General features: G+C 33.0%; 1 protein-coding gene and 1 long non-coding RNA gene across 3 annotated transcripts in view; one reads left to right on the top strand and one right to left on the bottom strand.

Annotated features, from left to right (window-relative positions):
- Window positions 1–22,876, bottom strand: part of shakB (Innexin family member shaking B) — a 71,969-nt gene that overhangs the window by 15,190 nt on the left and 33,903 nt on the right. For both annotated transcript variants that reach the window (XM_089712307.1, XM_089712316.1), the window contains exon 2: window positions 20,186–20,855. In XM_089712307.1, coding sequence (XP_089568433.1) covers window positions 20,186–20,557 — 372 coding nt within the window. In that variant the 5' untranslated portion in view covers window positions 20,558–20,855. The remainder of the gene's footprint in view (window positions 1–20,185; window positions 20,856–22,876) is intronic.
- Window positions 1,323–3,422, top strand: LOC149489336 (uncharacterized). The gene is made up of 3 exons (XR_016317867.1): window positions 1,323–1,638; window positions 2,167–2,305; window positions 2,444–3,422. It is a non-coding gene; the product is annotated as an uncharacterized LOC149489336 (long non-coding RNA).

Here is a 22,876-nt window from a genome sequence, read left to right as displayed (position 1 = left end):
TCTAAAGGCCCCCGCTGCTATACATGCAACAAATATGGTCATAAAAGTCCTGAGTGTAAATCAAATACAGTAAATAATGATCGGAAGATTTCTTATAAACCGACTAGCAGGTCATCATATGCTGCTGTATTTATAGCATCTTCTGAGTGCTCTGATTACTGGTATATTGATTCTGGCGCTTCTGCACATATGACAAAACATAAAAACTTATTCATAGAGGAATATACTTCAAATATTAAATCAATTAAAGTTGCAAACAACAAAACACTACCTGTTCAAAGCTCAGGAAAAATTAGCTTGAGTGTTTTTAACGATAGAGGCCATGAAAATGAAATAATATTTACAAATGTTTTATATGTACCTGAACTCACTACAAACCTGCTTTCTGTCAGTCAAATTGTTAACAATGGTGGCCAAGTAAGATTTAATAAGAATGGTTGTGCTATACTGAACAATAAAAATGTTATCATAGCTACAGCAAATTTGATTAATAATATGTATCGCCTAAATATGCCTGGTGGCTATGCATGCATATCTGATGTAATCAAGCAAGATACTTACCTGTGGCACCAGAGAATGGGTCAGTTGAACTTTCAGACGATGAAAAATATATGTGTTGCACTGAGTAATGTCCGCAGACCAACATCTGTCCGAAGACCAACAGATGTCCGTAGATCAACAGCTGTCCGCAGACCAACAGCTGTCCGAAGATCAACAGCTGTCCGTAGACCAACAGCTGTCCGCAGACAAACATCTGTCCGAAGACCAACAGATGTCCGTAGATCAACAGCTGTCCGCAGATCAACAGCTGTCCGTAGACCAACAGCTGTCCGCAGATCAACAGCTGTCCGTAGACCAACAGCTGTCCGAAGACCAACAGCTGTCCGCAGATCAACAGCTGTCCGTAGACCAACAGCTGTCCGTAGACCAACAGCTGTCCGTAGACCAACAGCTGTCCGTAGACCAACAGCTGTCCGTAGACCAACAGCTGTCCGTAGACCAACAGCTGTCCGTAGACCAATTACAGCTGTCCGCAGACCAACAGTTGTCCAAACGTACACAGCTGAGTACCTGGTTAATCGCTCTCCGACAAGATCGCTATCTTATAAAACACCAGAAGAGATGTGTACTGGATACAGATTTATAGCGTCTAATACAAGAAAATCAATTAAAAGCAGAGACGCTATATTCTTAGAATCAACAGTGAAAAGAGATTATGTGCCTATTGAATCAGCCACAAATAAAAGTTTAAATAAAACTCAGAATGTAGAAGAAATTGAATATGACTCGTCGGATGATAATATATCTGTTTAAATATTAAAAATAAAAGTGAAAGCTCTTACCTGTGCTATGGAGATCAACCAGATTATGAAGCTCTTATAATTATGAAAAAGCAATTAATTCTGTTGATGCTGCTAAATGGATAAAGTCAATTAACGAAGAACTTTATTCTCATCAACAAAATAACACATGGACTTTAGTGGATAAAACCCCTGATATGAAAATAATTGGTTGTAAATGGGTATTTCGCATTAAAGAGGAAACTACAGGTCCACGATTTAAGTCAAGGCTTTGTGCCAAAGGATATTCACAGACAAAAGGTATCGATTACCAGGAAACATTCTCTCCGACAGTCAGGTATGATTCCATACGTATTTTACTTTCAGAATCTGTCCAACAGAATCTTCAGATAATACAGCTAGATGTTAAAACAGCATTCCTGTATGGTGAGCTTGAAGAAGACATATACATGACCATACCAGAGGGCTTAACCTATGATGCAAACAAGGTATGTAAGCTTAATAAATCTTTATATGGCTTAAAGCAGGCTTCCAGATGCTGGAACTCTAAATTTGATACTGTTTTAAAGAAATTTGGACTAGTTAATAGTAAAGCTGATCAATGTGTGTATATTGGCACTATCAATGGAGAAAAATGTTACCTATGTCTGTATGTTGATGATGGATTATTATTTTCAAAAGATGAATCAACATTAAAGGAGTTGATTAATGATTTACAATCAATATTTGAAATTAAAACTTGCTCACTCAGAAACTTTGTGGGTATGGAAATAGAGAAAAGTGACAAGTATATTTTCATACATCAGTCAAGTTATATTGAAAAGTTATTAAACAAATTTAATTTATATAATTGTAATCCCAACAGCATTCCAGTTGATCCACATTTAAAACTAGAAAAAGGAGAAGGGGAAAATGAAAAGAACATTCCATATCGAGAGGCGGTTGGTTCATTGATGCATCTAGCTACAGTAAGCCGACCTGACATTTCATATGCTGTGAGTTTGGTAAGCCGTTTTTTTAAATTCTTATGACAAAGACCATTGGAGCGCTGTTAAGAAAATCTTTAAATATTTAAAAGAGACTAAAGATTATGGTCTATGTTACACTCCAATGTCTGAACCTAACACAATCGTTGGCTATAGTGATGCCGATTATGCAAACGACCCCAGCACTAGACGTTCAGTCACGGGATATGTCTTTATGAGGAATGGAGGAGCAGTCACATGGGCTTCTCAAAGGCAGCAGACAGTTGCCCTCTCCACTACCGAGGCTGAATTCATGGCAGCCTGCGCTGCGACCAAAGAGGCTATGTGGGTTAAGCAATTGTTATGTGATATAGGTGAATTTAATCAAAAATCAGTATGTTTGAACTTAGACAACCAAAGTGCCATAAGTGTAATAAAAAACATAAACTTTCATAAAAGATGTAAGCATATAGATATTAAATTTCATTTTATTAAAGAGAAATATTATAGTAAAGTTATAGATTTAAACTATGTATGTAGCGATGAGCAACTTGCTGATATCTTTACCAAACCACTGTCTAAAGTTAAATTTAGTTATCTAAGAGACAAAATTGGAATTCAATATTGTAACCAGTAACACTTGATTATTTATATTGTATAAGCCAATGTAAACTTTGTTTATTTTTATTAATTTCATGTATTTCTGTGTATAAAAGGTAAAACTGTTTCTGTAAACTGTCTGTTAGAATTCTAACAAATATCAAGTGTTAAGTTATTAGTTTTCTTTTTGAAAATGTTAAGTTGTTTCTTTTATTTGTTTTGTATGAAGTTAAGATTGTTGAGTATTGTAGCAAACGTTAAATGAGAGCTATGCAGTAAATGTAAACTTTTGTGTACCGTGTAATAATTATAATGTGTTTGTTTTTAACAGTAAAAGTTAAATTTCTGTAAAATTGTAAAATTGTTGCATTCTGAAGGCATTAATTTAGGAGGAGTGTTGTAATAAATTTGCGCCTTCAATAATCTGTGGTCACTTTTCATGTAATGGTAACATTTTGTATGTACTTCCTCTTCTCTGCGGACATTGCTCGTGTAACACGTATATTTTTTCATCTTAATAAAGTTTTTCTTGTAAAACGTGCACCTGGGTTTTTATTGACTATACCAACAAGATAACAACATAATGGAAGATCACAATAACATAGAAAATTCAGTGGGTGTTGAGAACTAAACAAACAGAAGTAACAGAGACGCGAAGAATAAAAAAAAAATGTTGTGTGGTTTTATGAAACCACGGTAAAAGTGAAACTGTTCGAACGGTTCTGAACACTGCTTTGTGTAGCGCATGTCGCGTGTCGGTCGGCTGCCGAGTAGGTATACCTACTCGGCAGCCGCGATACACGCGACATGCGCTACACAGACCAAAAAGTTTGAGACGATGTAAGAAAAGTTTCACTTTAAAAAGAGGACGAAAACGATAATTCGTTGATGCTTTCCCTTTTCGACGTATTGTTAGGGTACATCACCATTCTGCAAAAAACAAAACTGATGATTCCCAATTGCTGATTAAAAATGAAAAACAAATAATCAACAACAGTGGTGAAAATATGCTGATCACAATGAAACATCCTTCAGTGGTAGCAGATTTACTCATTTAAAATGTATCGGTGAACAGCGTAAAGGAGAGGAGGACAGGAAAACATTATGAATGTGGATGGTGGATTGTATACAGGGTGTAATCGATAAGTATGTGCAGGCGATTATGACGTTATTATTGCAGGTATCAAAAAACTTAAAACTGATATCGAAATTACTTTACCTAATGAGCAAAATGACAATAATAACTTTTTAAAAGTATAACTAGAAATATCTAAAAAATTTACTTTATACACTCCCATATCAAAAAGGGAAAATGGGACTAGTAGAAGTTAAATGTCTAATTCCGGCAAAAGACATTAATGCGGAAGATGCGGTTAAAAAAAAATAATATTTGAAATACAATGCAAAAAATAACACTTTTGTCATAGATAAGAATCATGACTATTTTTTCCAAATTCAGGGACAACTAAACGTTGCAGAAGCAGAAGTCTGCTTATTTGCTGTTTGGACTGGAGTGAATCATTCGTTAAAAATAGAATATATAAAAAAGTATGTAACGTTTAGGCAAAATAAAATGATGGACCATTATCAAGATTTTATATAAATTTCCTACTGTCAGAATTGATTGATTCGAGACTTCAGCATTCGATGCCCATCAAGGACCCATCCTATATCATTCAAGCGATTGAAAAAAAAGAGATAAATCCAGTTCAACCGATAAAGCATCAGAATGCTAGCAAAAGATTTATTAGGTTTATAAATATAAATCTATATATTATACATAATATAATACATCCGCGCGGACGGAGTCGCGGGCGGAAGCTAGTCAGAAATAAATATCTTTTGTTTTCATTTGCGTATTTTTCTATTTTATAATTTTTTTTTAACTCTCTATCTTCTTTTCTATTTTAAAAAATGTAATGTTTGTACATTACATTTTTTTATTATATACAAAATTTGTTTATCCGTTTTATTAGTTAAACTGAACAACTTTCACTAAGAAACTTAGGTCGAAAAAAATGTAAAGAGTTATGCATTTTGTATGGAAAGCTTATTTTTTTTTATATTTCGTCCAAATTTCTTTGTAAAAGTTGATCAGTTATATAAACATGAAGTTGAAGATATCAATAGAAAGTATTCGCAAATTTTGTGTACTGATAAAAAAATCACCCGGTGTAATTTTCACGAAAATTGTTTCAAATTGTCATTTTTGGCACTTATTACGAATATTAAATTATACGAATGATTTAATTTTTAAAAATTAAGTGGAGCAACTTTCCCTTAGTACATTTGTATTATTTACATATAGGATGACAGGATGCATTTGTTTGCACTACTAGACCAAGCCCTTAAGTCTCTGTAAATTTCGTCAATCATCATTTTTAAACTCACTAACAAAAAGTGAGTGATATGTCTTTCCTTTAACCTTCTGTTAAAAGAGCTTACAGTTAATCACTTTCTAAACAGTACAATTACATCAATCAAATAAAAAAGACGTGTGGCACTCGGAGACTGCCACGGTAAAGCTATTGCATGCTATGCCTTCAAGCCACACCTCCGATTCCGTCGGAGTGGGGAGCGTGAGGTTTTTTCGTTACGGAATTTCTCGATTTGGTCCCCGCGCTCAAGGCCCGCGATAGAAGCTATGCAATAGCTTAATAGAACAAAACTCAAATTAAGCGGCAAAGGGTCACTAAAAAATTCGTATAACGCAAAAGCTTGTAAAACACTACGCAACTACAGACCACTTCGCATAACCTATCAACGCAAAACAGGAACACGATTATGTTTCACATAAAGCAGAAAGCGCTGATATTTAATCCTTTATCAGCACATTTGCCGATAATTTTTCACCCAATTTCACATAAGACTGTACTTCATTAGGCCTGAATCTAAAAGGCCTGCTGTCAGCAACTCTGCCCCTTGACTTGTCATCGGGCCAGCCGACTAGGTCAAGATGTTAATAGGTGTAGGTGACTAGAATCTATTTATTTTTATATATATCAGAGGAATTATATATTTATCGAGTGAAGCATGCGAACCTCTTTGTTAGTAATGTTGTTGATGTTATAAATACCGCCAAATTTTAATTCTAAATACATATTTTTAAAGCTCAAACTCGAATACAAACATTTATTTATTACTAGTTGCTCCGCGCGGTTTCACCCCCGTGGCTCCACTCCTGTTGGTCGTAGCGGGATGATATATACCCTATAACCTTCCTCGATAAATGAGCTATCTAACACCGAAATAATTTTTCAAATCGGACCAGTAGTTCCTAGAAATGCAATAATTTACCAACTTACAAATCTTACTTTCTCAAAATCTATTAATTTGAAAATATTGTGAAAATCACGAACAATTGACTAAGATTACATCTCATCAAAATGATTTTACAGTTACAGGAAAAATGGCTTCTACAAATTCATCACTCAAAATCACTTCCACGTCCAACTATCAAATAGGACGTCCCATTAAAACAGACCAGTCCAAAGTCCTAGCAGCAAAGCCAATTAAAATCCAGTTTGATCGAGCAATTCATTATAAAAGTTGCATGTGTTGGAAAAGTGTAGGGCCCTCTGAGGCCCTTACGCTTGAGAGGTCACCAATGAACTGTTTCTAATTTGGAACACTAATTAATATTGTTTTTTTACCGGCTTTTTCGTAGAATCGTACAAGACTAGTCCAGTCACAAAAGTCTTGAACGATTTTAGTTGAAGTGTAGGAAAAATAAATTAATAAGTGTGTTGAATAAGCTCTTCAGATATATTAGAATTTTATTTAAGTCAATATAGTTCTTATTTTTTAAATCTAGTACCTATCTGTAAGATTTTTAAAACGACTGCATATGACATAAAGTGTTCTAAATATAAAAAAAAATCAAGTAATATCATTGAGATAATATTAATAAGGAGACGACACCGCCTACATCACTTATGTTCCACTCAACATACGTCATGTGACGTATGTTGAGCGGTATTTTTTAATGATTTTAAAGTGAAACGCATCAAACATGCCTTCGTGTGTGTTACGATATTGCACAAATAATACAAATAATACGGAAAAGTGCAAAGGAATAACTTTCATCGTTAAGTACCTAACTAGATAATAATTTTTAAAACTTAGTTAGAGCAAAAAAATGGCGCACAGATTTTGTTCGTGGTGCCTCCTCCATACGTAGTAATATTATCTCAATGAGTAATATACATAGTTTACTTTATTCTTCGGATGCACCTTCAATTTATATGTTTATTTATTGAATGTTACTTCATACTTAATTTTAAAATTATCAAAACTATACGAAAGTCCAGAAAAGGATTTCCAAGGGTGTAATAATTCGCATGGTATGTTTTGGTGGTGTGAAGTTGTTTGTAAATTGGTTCAAATAGTTTATCAATAACATGACAAAATAAATGAAGCCTTTTTGGGAATGTCATGTAAACAAATAAGTTACAATATGACTCAATATTACAAATGAGTAAGTTTAGCTGTTTGGATGAACTTTCACGCCAAAAGTAGTGATCAGATTTTGATGAAAGTTGGCACTATGACCGGGCTTTTGCGAGTGAAATTGCACACACAGCCTGTTATGTCTTTTTGATTGAACATCACACATATAAGATAAGTCAATATTCAAATAAATTGCTATACACTAGTACTAACTACTGTAGTAAACTATGTTATTATAACAAATCTAATTATCTAAAAATTAGGATTCATTACGAAACCGCGTATCACTCAGTCATTAGACTTGCAAAAATTAGCGCCAATTTTTGTTTATTGCACAAAATAGTTTTAATGGTCTCTGTGTTTCGCTAATCTGTGTAATTAACACGTCCGCGGTTTGTTTGAACTGTTGACGTTTGAAGACCAGTCTCTTTTAAATTAAATTAAAACTGGTTCAACCTACTTGAAAAAGGAGGCACTCAATTAATTTAACTTTTGATAATCCAGTGCTATACGAATAAAAATGATTTTCTTAACTGGTTTACTGGTTTCAGTAATCTGTTAAATTTAATTAAAAATATTCGGCAATTTGGCACATAGAATAAATACCTTATTATTTATTACTTACAAAACTTACTTTCAAACATTTAAACTGTAGTAACTAACATCGTAAACACAGCTCGCACTTGACCGGTTTAACTAAGGAACTTTTAAAATTTCCCTGTTCCTAATTTCAGCGCAAATTCAAGATGGCGCACGTGTCCACACACTAATCGCTGTTCCTCTTAATTAGTTCATCAGAGTGTATTTTATTACTAATTGTACTATTCGTAGCCATACTCGTTAGGAAAAGGACGTGTTCTGAATTTTGATATTTAATACGTGAATATTTTTAAATATCAAATTTTGCTACAGAAAAACTCGAAGGACCATTTTTGCAAGAAATTACGTTAATTATATTTCAGGGACAACATAGTGATCTTTTAGAATTTTCTGCGATTGAATTTATCCATACTTGACCTTCTCAAAGCAAATTGATAGATCTTTGATTCTTAAAGGTTCTATTATATGTAGATCTTGAACCTAAGCAAAATGAACATTTAAGAACTGCTTTGACACAAGCGCTAGTGACTTCAATAACCTAGGTCTGTATTTCAAGTCAACATCATAAAATTATTGCGAAGTACATATTATGGTCCGGGAGCCAGCAGCAGATTTTATGACCAAGTTCCTCTCAAGCGGTAATTAGTAAAATGCTTCAAAGTATAGTATTATGAAGCCTCGTGAACGTCAGCTGGAGCTCGGTTGGGGGGAAGAGCGGTTGTAGCCTCCCGTATCAGCTGACGGTTTTTCCACCAAGATACAGCCAGCTGACATATATATTTATCCACAGTTACATACAAGCTATCATCAGGTAAATTTTTGTTTGAGAGGAAATAACGGAAAATAAATTTTTCTTTAAATTTAACTTTCATGTTCGAGACACCAGCTGACGTATAATACACCATGTTGTAACCAGCTGACTATTTTTTTTCGTTGAGATATTGGGTTAGCTACAATTTGACAAATTTTTAGCTGAGAGGAAATGAATGAATGAATGTATTTTTTTTCCTATGTGCGTGGGAGGCTACAACCGCTCACCCCCCCAACCGAGCGCCAGCTGACGTTCACGAGGCTTTATAATACTATACTCTCATGCGTCTGACGAATTATCTCTTGAGAGGAAATAGTTAACCAAATTTGCAAATTGCACCTGGCTCCCTAACCATTATGTTTGTGTTTTCTTATATTCCTTTCAAGAACAATAGTGTAATTTATGACAAAAATAATGGGAGCATGACCATTTGTTATCGCCATATCGTTCGGCTATCTGATGTATGGATGCTGCCCCGAGGGACGTAAGCTAATCTCAGTGGATCGTTATGGATAGCCGTTTAAAACGGTTCAAAAATATAAGTCTAGGCTTGATAAAATGCCAGATTCTTTCTGTGTGAGATGACGAGGAATTTGGTGTTTGTAATAACATTAAAGAACAAGTAACACAAGCATTTAAAAGCGCTCCTGATATATCGTTGTCGTCAATGTTAAATTCTTTGAGTATAAGATGAAGTCAGTTGAATCAATACTCAGTTTGAAGATCGTATGTTTTCGAGATCCAAAGACAATTTAGAAAGACGTGACTTTTTATTGAAAGAGCACACTCTTATGTGTTAATTCCTTTGGTAACTAACAGACAGCACAGATATCCTCCCTTTTCCATCGCGGTCTCAAAGGACCATTTGTTAACTCCATTGCTTAACCTTACCTTCACCTTGAAGTGACCATAACACTGGCTTTTCAGAAATAATTTAGCACAATTTGAACACTTTCCCACGCCCAAGCTATTATTTATGTCTTCATTAACATTCCCAAGTGACTTAGTACGCAATATTTCACACAGTAAACTGCATGTGGGTTATACGGCTTCTATTATAGTTGCTGCAAGGATTTTAGCTTTTTATGAAACTGTGTAAGGTCGCTGTAATGAAGTGAACAACGTTGATTGATTTCATGAGAACGATTTAAATTTTAACGTTGAAGATTGCAAAGGTTCGTTAAATGTTATTCGATCAGGACATTATTAAGCTTAATGTTTAGCTAATGGTGGATTATTACTCTTTTTAATTGCGTCTTAAATAATATGAATAAATTGCTTTTAAAAATTGTATAATTTCTAAAGATTTTCCTCGTAAATAGATCTTTGCGTTTCTTCCGTCATTATAAATTTTAAGGCTAGTAAGGAGGCAGCTTGTTTTTGAAATGACTTAATTACATAAATAAATGACTGATTGTCGATTGACCTCTTGAAATTTGGGTCGCAGTACCGTTTAAAGCGCGCATTATTTTTATTAGTTTACAAACAATGAAAGGCATGTTTTGATTTTAGCAAATTTTTCCAAGTAAACAAACATACGTCAATAATTCAGTAATTTGAAATGAGGAAATTATTACTCAGTACTTGTTTACAGCATGTGCAAACATAAATACAGGTTCACGTTCATTAATGATTTTCCTTACAATAAGGTAGGTACTTCTGAGCGTCGAGTAATTTAGTTTTGAAGTTGCTGATAAATGATTGAAATTGTTGATATTATTATTTACATATTGCATTAAAGATCACGATTTTTACAGATCTTTCTGTTTTATGCTAGGCCTTAAATCTTTCACATTATTTGTCAAGCTCTCGAACATTAAACTTGACCTGACTCACAAATTTGCATAAAGTTTGAGTTGCCTTCAAAATTTTAAGCTTGTTGAAATCGTTATTTTTACAAACCTTAATTTTGTATATAGTTAAAGTATATTAATTTCATTGCTTAGACAGATTTGTAAGGTCGAAAATATATTTTTTTAGATAAATCTCATCGCATCATCGCATCGGTCCGTCTGTTTGTCAAGGCCACAACGGAGATGTCATTTTAATTAGAGCGAAGGCCATCATTATTTTAATGAATGGACTGGACTATATAAAAAAGATTTGTACCACTTTTTTAATGATTTAACAGAGCGTGAAAAGTAATATGGTCAACTGTGAGACATTGCTAAATTAAGTTTATCAAATTAAACACAAACATTAAAGAAGGCATTGTAGTTAATTTTAGGTCATAAGGGTAAGAAAACGAGTGCCATGTACATTCCCAGAATTACAGATTTGTGACCAGAACGAAATACAATCATACTATACTTATAAAAAATTTAATAATAAGGAATATGGATAAAGTATCAGATCTGTTCTTAACCAGACAAAGATTTTATAAAATGTTATTATAACTCGCTATAAATAAAATTGAATCCAGGACTATAAACAAAGATTGACCAGAACGGAAAAAATTATACTGTAAAACCCCTCAATGAATAGAAACAGTGATCGATTTAGTTTTGACCTTCCTTGGCAGACATTTCCAAAGGCGAGAGGCTCTCATGTGTGACCTTTTTGAGTGCTGTCCACGCATTTACTTCTTATTTTGTTGGAACTGCTGATCGGCTATTGGTTGTTTTGATTTTAAAATTTTAAGCATTTATTTTACAGTATTACTTATTTCCTAAAATATGTACAAATATTGACTTATTTTTGAACTAGAGCCTTTTATTTTTAATTCCAGTTTCGTTTCTTTTTGCTGTATACTTTCATTTCTACTTGTACATATTTCTTTTAGTTTAATAATATTATTCTCGACAAAGCTTCTTAATCTACCAAATATTCATATAATCAGTAAACTGATCTATTTCATCAAACTTATATTTGGTAACAACAGATAATAATCCTCGTATAACTCCCAAACGCTTATATTCCAATAATCATGAACCAGAAAAATAACCAGTTGATCACAATAAATACTTCATATTGGATACAAGTTCAAAGAACTAGAGAAGTAGCTTCCATCTGGCACCTACTCTCAACACGTAAAACAATTGCTTGAACAAAGATCACGTACAGTTAAAAATAAAGCCCTGCTTCCGATTATGGGTGTAAATAATGTGTAAATCAGGTCGTGGGTAATGGCGTTTGGCGTCCGCACGGCGGATCTCGTGCTGGTATTAAGATTCGGGATCTTGCCTCGTTTGTTCTTGATTATGGTCTTTATGAACGTAAGGGCGTGTGCACATGGAGATGTTGAGATCAGAGTCAGTGGAGAGAGATGGACTTGGTAGAAAACGACAACCTGGGTATCGTTGCCTGCGTGCCTTTTTAGATTTATGGTGACAAGCTGGTGAAATGTTATACTGATTGATTTTTTTTGGGATGGTAAGGTATTTCAAATATTAAATGAAATATCCATTTTCTCAAATAATATGTACCTTTTTTAGGTAATTTCAATATGATAAGATTTGCAGACCTAGTGAGGGGATGTCTTTTTTTTTTCTTCTGTATGAAATGAATTTTTTGCCATCCTCCACGAAAACCGTCACTAAATATTAATAATATGAAATATGAAAACACACATGAAAATCCAAAGTACCAGTGCAACAGAACCTTAAGATAGTGTAGAAAAATTAACATCCCGTTGAGATTTGCGGCCACATTTCATTCGGAATCCAGTGCAGCTTAGCGCGATGTTGTTATGTCGGCTGAGATTCGCTAATGAGCTCTTTACTCTCTGTTAGTCTTACAATGTATTAAATGCACTATTTTGTGGTGTAATTTTATCCGCGGGGCTGGGTTGTGACGTTTGTACGGGAGTTTTTATTAATTAGTCATTTTTTGTTGGTTTCAATAGCACTTTAAACTTTTAAACGTGATATATAGCCTCCCTCGATAAATGGGCTATCTAGCACCGAAATAATTTTCGGACCAGTAGTTCCTGAGATTAGCGCGTTCAAACAAACAAACAAACTCTTTAGCTTTATTTATTTATTTATTTATTTTTACATACATAGATTCCTTACAGCTATTTGTATTACAATATTTATAATTAACTTTAACAAAACAATACGCCAATAAAAAGGAATACCAATAATAAGACAATTAATGTGACAGTAGTTTTACATATTTTTATAATATTAATAGGTTTCAAATGTGGATTGGTTCCCTGATTAATATATAATTGAAGTAATAAATTTTCTGAAGCGAATTTTATAAAAGAAGCTTTCTATTTATTATTCTTTCAATTTATGTAACTATTTAGTAATCTGAAGTTCAATGGCACAGTATCCTAACATCTTGATAGTCTAGTAATCAGTTGGTCTCGGATAAATAATTACACTTGGATTGTATTCCAGATGTAAACACTAATATTTATTTTCTTTCTTTCTAATCACTACATTCCTTCTGTCTCTATGTCCCTATGTATGCTTAAATCTTTAAAACTACGCAACGGATTTTGATGCGGTTTTTTTAATAGATAGAGTGATTCAAGAGGAAGGTTTTAGTATATAATTTATTATATTTTAGACAAAGCGGGCGAAGCCGCGGGCGGAAAGCTAGTAGTACATATAAATGGACATGAATTGCTGATCCTACTCTCTACCATAATCAAGTATTTACTAAAATTAATAAAAAACCAGAAGTAAAATAAAAATAAAATAATATTTATTGTACAGAGGAAAGTTGCACCAAGAATTAAATCGTATTTTTCCAATGAGATTCAGGGTATTAAAAGGGAAGGAACATCGCAAGTGACTTCAGCAGCTGATCTTATAAAAATGATGCGAACGCAAAATTCGGACAATGTGGGCTGAGTCAGAATAAATCGGGTCGAAGTGACGTAGCCGGTGTTAATCTGAACACATTATCACCTAATCTTGGTGAGATTAAAACTAGCTGGCTTCATATTTTCCTAGCCAAACGGGAGACTGTTAAATTTTAGTGATATGGCAAAGGAACATTATTTTAAGAACATATTCGTAAAGTGTTTCGAGTATTTTGTTGGATAAGGAAATATTTGAGTTCTTTATATTCTTTTTGTTTATTTGGAAATTTTGTCTCTTTTAATTATTGTAATTGTAATTTTCATGGTGAGTTTTATGATGCGCATTTATCAATTGGATCATAATAATTTACCTACTTTAATTATAAGTTTATTCTTATGCCTTTAAGGGCTGATTTTTTAATCCTTGGTTAAAACTTATTCGTCGAATAACGTATTAAACTACCATTTCAAAAATGTATTCTAATTGTCCGTATTTGACAGTTTACAGGTGACATTTTAATACTATGTTCGTGTAATACTTTATTAGACGGATACATTTTACGCTTACCAACACATTTTGCGATTCATTTTTATATATAAGATATAACCAATAATATCTGATGTTGGTAAAAGTTTATCATGCTTGCTTTCTATAAACCGACACATTATCGCGTAGAGTAAGGATGGAAAAAGTTAAAACAGGCTGCAATATTAATCTATCTAATCCCTCTAGAAGCTTAAAAACAGAAAATTTACAATATATCTAGCTGATTCTACAGAAGCTGTCGAAGGACGCCTGTTTTTACTTTCTCCATATAAAAATGAATCCCTATTTCCCTTAGTCGCGGCATCACGCTTGAACAGTTGGACCGATTTCACTTCTTTATTGTCATGTTTGTTATTCTGAGGAGAAAGAACTTGAATGAATAAAATTTGCACCAAAAAATAGCTTAACGGCTATTTAAACGTGATTCAAACTTCACAGCAGGAAGTCAGGACAACGTCTGACGCGTCATCTACTCTTTGATAAATTCAACTTTCGTATATGTAAAATAAGTCTTTATCTACAAGATAAGGTCATCAGATCATACGCAATATATTATGACGTGAAATGCTGTGCTTAATGTATAAATAGTTTACAGCCCGAATCTCTTATCTGGGTATAATCATAAATCTGAAAGCATCTGCACTTAGCTCTCGTTTCGATATTACCAGCTATATTTGGCGTGTGGATTGGTGAACGTGTCTTTGATATGGAGGTTATGGGTTCAGTTCCCGGTATATGTACGATTAATGATTTTCAAACGACTTCAAAAAATAGAGGTGCGAATTTGGTTGTACTTTTTTTTGGGTGTGTTACCTCAAAACTTTCGCTACGGTTGATTATCTTACATTTTAATGATTAAATTTTTTATTTGATAGGCATTTCAATTTAAATTTTGTCTATTTCTAGGCTTGTAACTTTCATCCTTGTAATCAATTATTTTGGCTGTCTTGTACAATTTGCAATCACATGATAAGTATGTACATATATATGGGAAAAGTATTGATCTCAATAAAATCGGATATCAATTATCATTCTTCTCTAAATAACTGAAGTAGTATCGAGTATCAAAGCGTTCTTAAAATACTAAAATACATTCACAATGCCTTTGTGAATTCGTTTGAAGTGCAGCTTAAAATCGGAGCTAAATTTGTCACATTTTAAATCGTCCATACCACGGGTACCACTTGGACAGGGTATATACCCTCTTGTACATCACACCTAAACACGAATCATGTCGCAAGCGAGTCCAACAAAAGACATAAATAACTTGCTTACAACGACCCATTTTACAATTTTATTGCCGTTTAACGAGCGATAAAATTCTTCATCAAAAATACGGAATTTATAATCATAATATACCGTTGCTTTGATAGTTTGTTAGTTGCTTCTGTATTCAGGTGTGGAGGTTCTTGAAGTATATTTACAAAGTTTTGATAATTTGTTTTAAATTATTTCTATTTTATAAATTTCGTAGTTCGGTTATTAAAAGTACCTATACATTGTGCTGAAATTATGAAAAAGTAAGTATGATATCTTTAAATAACTTTAAAATGTAACATCAAAATTGTAACAGGGTGGCATATACCCTCCCTGCCTCTTCTGCATGTCTAATTGTTTCATGGGATGATTTAGATGATCTAAAACTATAACTCGTAAGTAACTTTATTCTAATCTGGACGCTATTCAATATTAGTTTTCCAAATTATTCTCTTATACTGATAATAATTTGGAAATATCGATAAAAGGTAAATGGCCGAGAAAAGCAGACGAAGTCGGGGCAAAATGTTAGTTAAAAATAAGAAATATGACTAAAAATCAGCTTCTCATAATCGTTAACGTGACTAACAACACTGTTTATTAATTTATTAATCACAGCTCAATTCGAAGTTTCTTAGAAATATTCATCTTCACGAGTTTATATCAACTTCCTCTCCAATATCTATTTAAAATGACCTAATAAATAATAATAGGCGAAAATTAATCCAACCGATATTAATATGTTATCTATACTAATATTATAAAGCTGAAGAGTTTGTTTGTTTGTTTGTTTGTTTGAACGCGCTAACCTCGGAAACTACTGGTCCGATTTGAAAAATTCTTTCGGTGTTAGATAGCCCATTTATCGAGGAAGGCTATAGGCTATATATCATCACGCTACGACCAACAGGAGTGGAGCCACGGGGGTGAAACCGCGCGGAGCAGCTAGTCTGAGATAAACGTTTAATATAGTACCTAGATATTTTCATTTCGTTATAATTATATATGACAGTTTGATATCAAAACTATTTGTATTTGATTACATTATGATCCTATCCTATCCTACTAATATTATAAATGCGAAAGTTTGTGAGAATGTATTTGTTACTCTTTCACGCAAATACTACTGAACCGATTTCAATGAAATTTAGCGCACATATAGAAGGTAACTTGGATTAACACATAGGATAGGTTTTATCCCGAAAATTCCATGGGAAAGGGGGTTTTTCTTTGAAAACGCGGGTGAAGCCGCGGGCGGAAACTAGTATAATATATATTTATTTTTCTCCAGTGAAAAACAGTATTGGACTACTTAACCCTAGAACACTAACCTTATTTTTCACCGTTTAATAATAACCTTCGTCGCTTCGACTACGCTTTTTATTGGAGGGGATTAAGGGGTTTAATTAAAACAATATATTTGTAGTTATGTTTTTATTTTAAGGACAATGTATTAATCTACATATAAAAATATTAAAATACTTATATTACCATATTTTTTATTCAAACAGTCATCAAAATGAGATCATAGTTTACATGCTTTATGAAAGTTCTTAAAATTTTTGAAAAATTCGTACTCATAATATATACCACTAAATTGCTCGAAATAAACTTTTAATTGTATTAAATAATATCTGAAAAATTAATAAAAAATATAATTTTGATAATAGCTTAGGATCTAAAACATTTGTGACACACAATAAGTTTGTGTTCCGCACACAACGATTTTTGCACTTAGTGCACCTATTTTTAGTCTACCTTTGCTTTACGGTGGGACATATAGCATATTTATGTTTCTTTTATTTTGCTGTGGAGGGACATAAGCATCATTACTTTGCTCAGTCTCATTTATAACATTCATATTACTTCTTTCTGGCATGTTTAAAATTTATGTGATTGAGTCCCGCAGAGTATCAGTAATGTCATCAGTAATTATACCTGAAAAACATGGAAGAGGATCTAAAACGTCTTGAAAAAACCGTACAGGCCCTCGTGTTATGTTTCTATGTTCCTTGAAGGCCTTCTGCTTTGTGACCTTGACTATTATGGTGACCATATGTGTTTATGGGTCGATCAACTTTTAATGGTCCGACGGTACACGCATCATGTCCCTGAACGATAATTAATAAACATGAAATCATAAAGAGTTAAATTGGTTTTAATTATATTCTTTTTAATATTTTCTAACATTATTGTAAACAATATTTTACTTGTTTTATTAATTTGTGCATAGTTTCATGGTTGTCCAGAGACTAAATGCAATTTTCCAGTACTATCACATTTGTCCCCAAGCTACAATGCATTAAAAAACTTCGCATCACGAACACATACTATCACGACCATAAATACCAAATACACTTCTTGTTTCAGTTAATGATTATTGACATAAAAACATACAAATAATTTTTTTTTATTGGATATAATACGATTTTCAGGCATTTTACTTATGTCCCCATAAATCATCTACATGGCACAGGTCTCACAGACAACCGTAATTTAGTTATGGAAACAAAACACAGAGTGCGCGGTAGATTCCTAAACAACAAGCTAAACACAATAATTAACTGTCGGGCTCAAACGCCATTTTGATTTGTATAAAATCACGGCAACAGTCGTCCGAGCAACGTTGGTGAGTGTGGGGTGGCTTTATTGTCAGTCCGTCAGACAACTGTGATTAAAACATAAGTACTTGATGCATTGTTATCAATTATACTACACGAGATGCGCTTTCGTCTATAATTTAGTGTGAGCTGAGATTAATATATAAAATAACAATAGTATTTGCTTGGCGGGTCAAAATTTTAAAAATGTCCCGCTGACAACCAGTCACTTGGCCAACCAAAGTGGTTGCACCATGGACAATTTGGTTGTCCCTAGGACAATAATTATATAAAACTTATACTTTAACAGTTAAATAGTTCATGTTTTGTTTATTACTCGGCTGTTTCGGGAACACATTTTTATTACGCGATTTTATGTCTAGTTTAATTGTAATTTTAACATTTCAAAAATCAAGACGACTAAGATGTCCCCATATGAAAATCACATTATACTTTATTCATTCAGTTATATCGAGAATCAGTTCATTTTAATTAAGTAAAATCAATAATACTATACGTAACAACCTCGCCTTAATAGTTTTTTTGTAAAAAATATCACTATTTCCGCTTTACTGAAACTTTTTTATATATGAAACATTGTTTGGTTGTTCAAAAGACATCATTCGTTTCAATTTTAATAAAAATATTTCGTATTTTGGGTGTAAATAGAACAAATATCAAAATATTATTTATTATTTAATATTAGAAGAATTTATTTTAATTCTGAAGGGAATTTAACATTTAAAAAAGTACTATTGTGTAAGTTGTCCAAAGGACATTATTTCCCGTGAATAGATCGGTTCGTGAAGTTAAATCCACAAATGTATTTAATCAACATCACTGCTGCCTATATAATCTTAATCTACGAAGAATTATCTTCTAAATGAAATAGTAAAATGCTGAAAATTAAGTTAAAAAAAAAAATACGAGAAAATTATGATCGGGACCTTTAAAAATTGATTGACCCTTATCTTTCCCAAGAAGAATGGTACGTGATGGTCTTATAATCAAATCACTTGGGTCAGCTGAAGTGCTACGTTTTTCGTCTTCAATGTCACGTGGGCAGATGTATTACTACATGCCTCATAATCTTGATCTGGAAATTTCTCTTTATTTACAATAGAAACTTCATCATCACCCACTCCATTTCATGCCTCATCAGCCTCAAAATGGTCTTCAGGCTCTCTCGCAGATGAATTTTCCTCATCGCTTTCGACTTCTAATAATAACACATGAATCGTATCTAAAAAATAAAATAATAGGCACCATTATAAAAGATAAAATAACGTAATTTTAACTTAACTAAATAGTACGAAAAGTTACGTTAATACTAACCTTCGTCGATGTGACGAGCCATGGTTGCTGGTACAGCGCGTGTGGACCTTCCACACACAAAGCACTACCGTCCATCGCAAGAGCAATGGGTCGGCTGAGATTAGCTGAAGTTAGAAAACCATACGGTCGCGCGCGTAAAAGTTATAGCGATTTTTTTGGTGACGCGTCGTCGAATCGACGAAGGGTAGTAATCTAGGGTTAATTTAATAGGTACATAAGTCGTATAAGCAGACGCAGGTTTAAATTGGGATACAGAAATATTTTTATAGTATTCATACAAGTTCAATTTAATATATCGTAAACTCTTCACTGATCTTATAAATACGAATAAATACGTTTTGTATGGATATAAACTGTAAAAATGTTTAGTTTAAAAATCTGCTCTATCGATTTGACTTAAATTCGATATGTACCTACATGTAGATTACGGTTTACCAAAAACAGATTTTTAGGCATAAATTATTGAGTAAAGCCGTCGGCTTAACCCAGTTCAGCTATAATTAAACAAAAGTTATTATAATGTAATCGTGAACATTTTATCATTAAATATTAGGTTTACACAATTTTCAGCTTCACATTTTAAACAATTGTGTTGACCTCATTACACATTATGAATATTATATGTACATATTATATTACATAATACGTAACGGACTCATTATTAAAAGCAACTATATAAATAACAATATAAAAAATATTGAGTATATCTGATTTAAAAAATAAGAAAATTGCAAGTTACGGCCACATTTTGTCAAAACATCGTGTACGTTCAAATAAATTTTGTGCGGGTTAAGATGTTTACCAACTCTATCATCTATATTATGTCGTTAGATTTGCCTATATAGACTTAAAGGAAAATAAGAGTTCTTTGACCACTAAAGTGAGTTTTTTAACCATGATAAAAGCAGAAAACTGCCTATCCATCCTTTAAAAAGAATAGCCATAAATAACAAAGAAGACTCACCTGAAAGAATAGGCAGAAACACACCCATTGGTAGTACTTATAGATCTTCCTGTCACTCATATCTTCCTTTCCCTTCTCGCGGCTGTTCCCGATGCCGGGGTAAGGCACCTCCACGCCGACCTTCTTGTTGAAGAAGCTCTTGAGCGTGTACGTGGAGTGGATCCAGCAGTACGTGTTCAGCACGTCCTCCGGGATGTCCTTAGTGTGGATGCAGTCGATCGGGTTTCCCACGTACTGCCGCGTCGTCACAATTAGACTGAACGAGATCAACAGGATCACGGTTATTGAGTAGTGCAGTCTGAACACTGGCGAGTCGATGTGTACATAGTTCACCTTTATCAGATTTTTTAATCCGCGAAACACGTCTAACATCTTAAATTCAGTCCGGTACCACACACTTTTTGTCCATTCACTAACATTATTTTACTCTATTTATTGTTGTAAGCACCAATTCAATAATCAATAACGGTTCGATGTCGTTAAGGCACTTTTTAATTTGGCAGTGTTATAATCATCAAGCGGACCGTTCGTGTTGCGGCTTTTTGGGTATTTTTATAAACTTAATGAATGATACCATGGTTTCATATTTTCTACGTTTCATAATTGTTGTTTGATATCATTTGTCGGTCGTTTCCATGGTGCTATCGTGAGAGTATTGTCATCGAGTCAACTGCGGGAGAGGGTAGTTGTTAATTAGGTGCCGGTTGAGGGCCGGGACGTTGCGGAGGCGGTCCGGAGCACTTTGGCGCGAAACTAAAGTGCGGGTAGTCATGAGCAGGCTGTCAGACGGATTTTATGTTCAAACTCAGAGTTAACTGCAGTTATAGCTAAGTGGGTTATAAGAATAAAAAATGGTCTACTTTTAACGATGATTTTAATAAGTCTACAGTTTAATTTTGTAAAATAATTAAAAGCCGTCGAAAATTTAAAGATCTTACAATAAATTTCCGAATATTAGAGATTTTTTTGCAACGCTAGAATTTTCGATAGTTATAATATAACAATACAAAAAAACGGTTAAGCTTATCCGATTTTAGAATATCTAAATTAGTTACCTACGTAGTACTTCGTATAAAAATAGATTCGCGGGTATCAGTCAGGTGTAATGGGACCATTTATAACTTTTGGCGTTTTATAAACTTCCGATTGTATAATATATTAATAACACAACATTAATATACTATATTTACATGGATATACTAATTAATATTGTATTTGAAATAATGTTAAGAAAGATTTATTTTCTACGTTAAAGAAAATACTGTGAAACACGTTAAAATGATTCATAATAACAAAAGAATACTAAGAACTTTCGGTTAAATTTAACGCATTCAAAACATGGCGTAATTACAACAATGCATGTCTAAAAAAAACAAAATGTAAATGATAGTATTCGTATAGTTTTAAATTTTTATATTTACAGATAAATTGTTACTGCCGACTCAATGTTGTTTGTAATTAAATTAATTATATTTTTTCCATTTAAATTGAAACGTGTGGTCAACAACATATTTATAGGAGCCCATTCATTGAAGTGTCGCTTACAATTTATCAAGACCACAATAACACCAATAATTTGACCGCGAGTATCAGTGTGTCATTCATAAAAGTTATGATGACCACAATTATACATTTTATTTATGGATATTTTAAATACTACCAAAGTGATGCTTTTATTTTTATAATTTTAAATTTACTTAAAAGTATAAGATAGGAAGTAGGTAACTTAAATTTTATTATAGATTCACATATTTTATAATTTAACAGGAATAACTAACACAATAACAATTTAAATTTTATCAAACCCCGGAAATTCAATAGATTTAATATAATTCACAACACAAACATGTTACACGACCGAAAGCAAAAATATGACTAAATCCCTGTCGTTATTAGTTAATGATCAATTTAGGATTTCATCATGAAAGGTATTTAATTACGTAAATCATTAGACATTTTGATTTGTCTATGCATTCGCGCAAACACAGTATTGCATCCAACACACTTATAGACTACAGGCCCATGTTGAAAAAATTATGGGTCATTTGAACCACCATCTGTGTCTTTGTACGGCATCTGTGTCATACTATTTCAATACTGCTTTTAATCTATTATTCGCAACGCCGTACCAAAATCATAGAGACAAGGGGAAAAAATCTCTACCTGTACTTTCGAATTCTCATCTGCACTCAGTTGGACCTTACAAGTGATGGCATAGTTCTGAATCTTATTATTTTATGCTCTTATATCGTTCTAGATAGGTCACCTGGTGGTTCAAATGACCCATAATTTTTTCAACATGGGCCTGTAGTCTATTATAACTCATTCCTTTCCCAATTTTTTTTCCAATTCACATCAAAAGTTTTCTTTTTTTAAGCTTTATAATTTACTGTGAAAGCGTTATCTATTATCATTTCAACCACATTACCTACAACCAATAATATATTAATATGATATCAATGAAATAAAATATATTCGTAATCGATATTTTATGTTTACTTCTCGATGCATGTTGTATAAATATTGCATCAATAAGGATAAATGAAATCAACCACTTAACATAATTACAACCGCGATGTATTGAAAGCGCGTTTTAATCATTTAAAGTATTCAATTTAATTATAATTTATATGAACTAGCGATGCGGATGACATATTTTGTCCTTTTTCATGTTTTTTTAATTTTATTATT

Source organism: Colias philodice, chromosome 3 (assembly GCF_061535455.1).
Source record: "Colias philodice isolate Cphi_HAF_F1 chromosome 3, ilColPhil1 Martin Lab GWU primary, whole genome shotgun sequence".
Classification (NCBI taxonomy): Eukaryota; Metazoa; Arthropoda; class Insecta; order Lepidoptera; family Pieridae; genus Colias; species Colias philodice.
The sequence above is the reverse complement of the archived record's forward strand: the minus strand, read 5'-3'. Positions and strand labels throughout refer to the sequence as shown.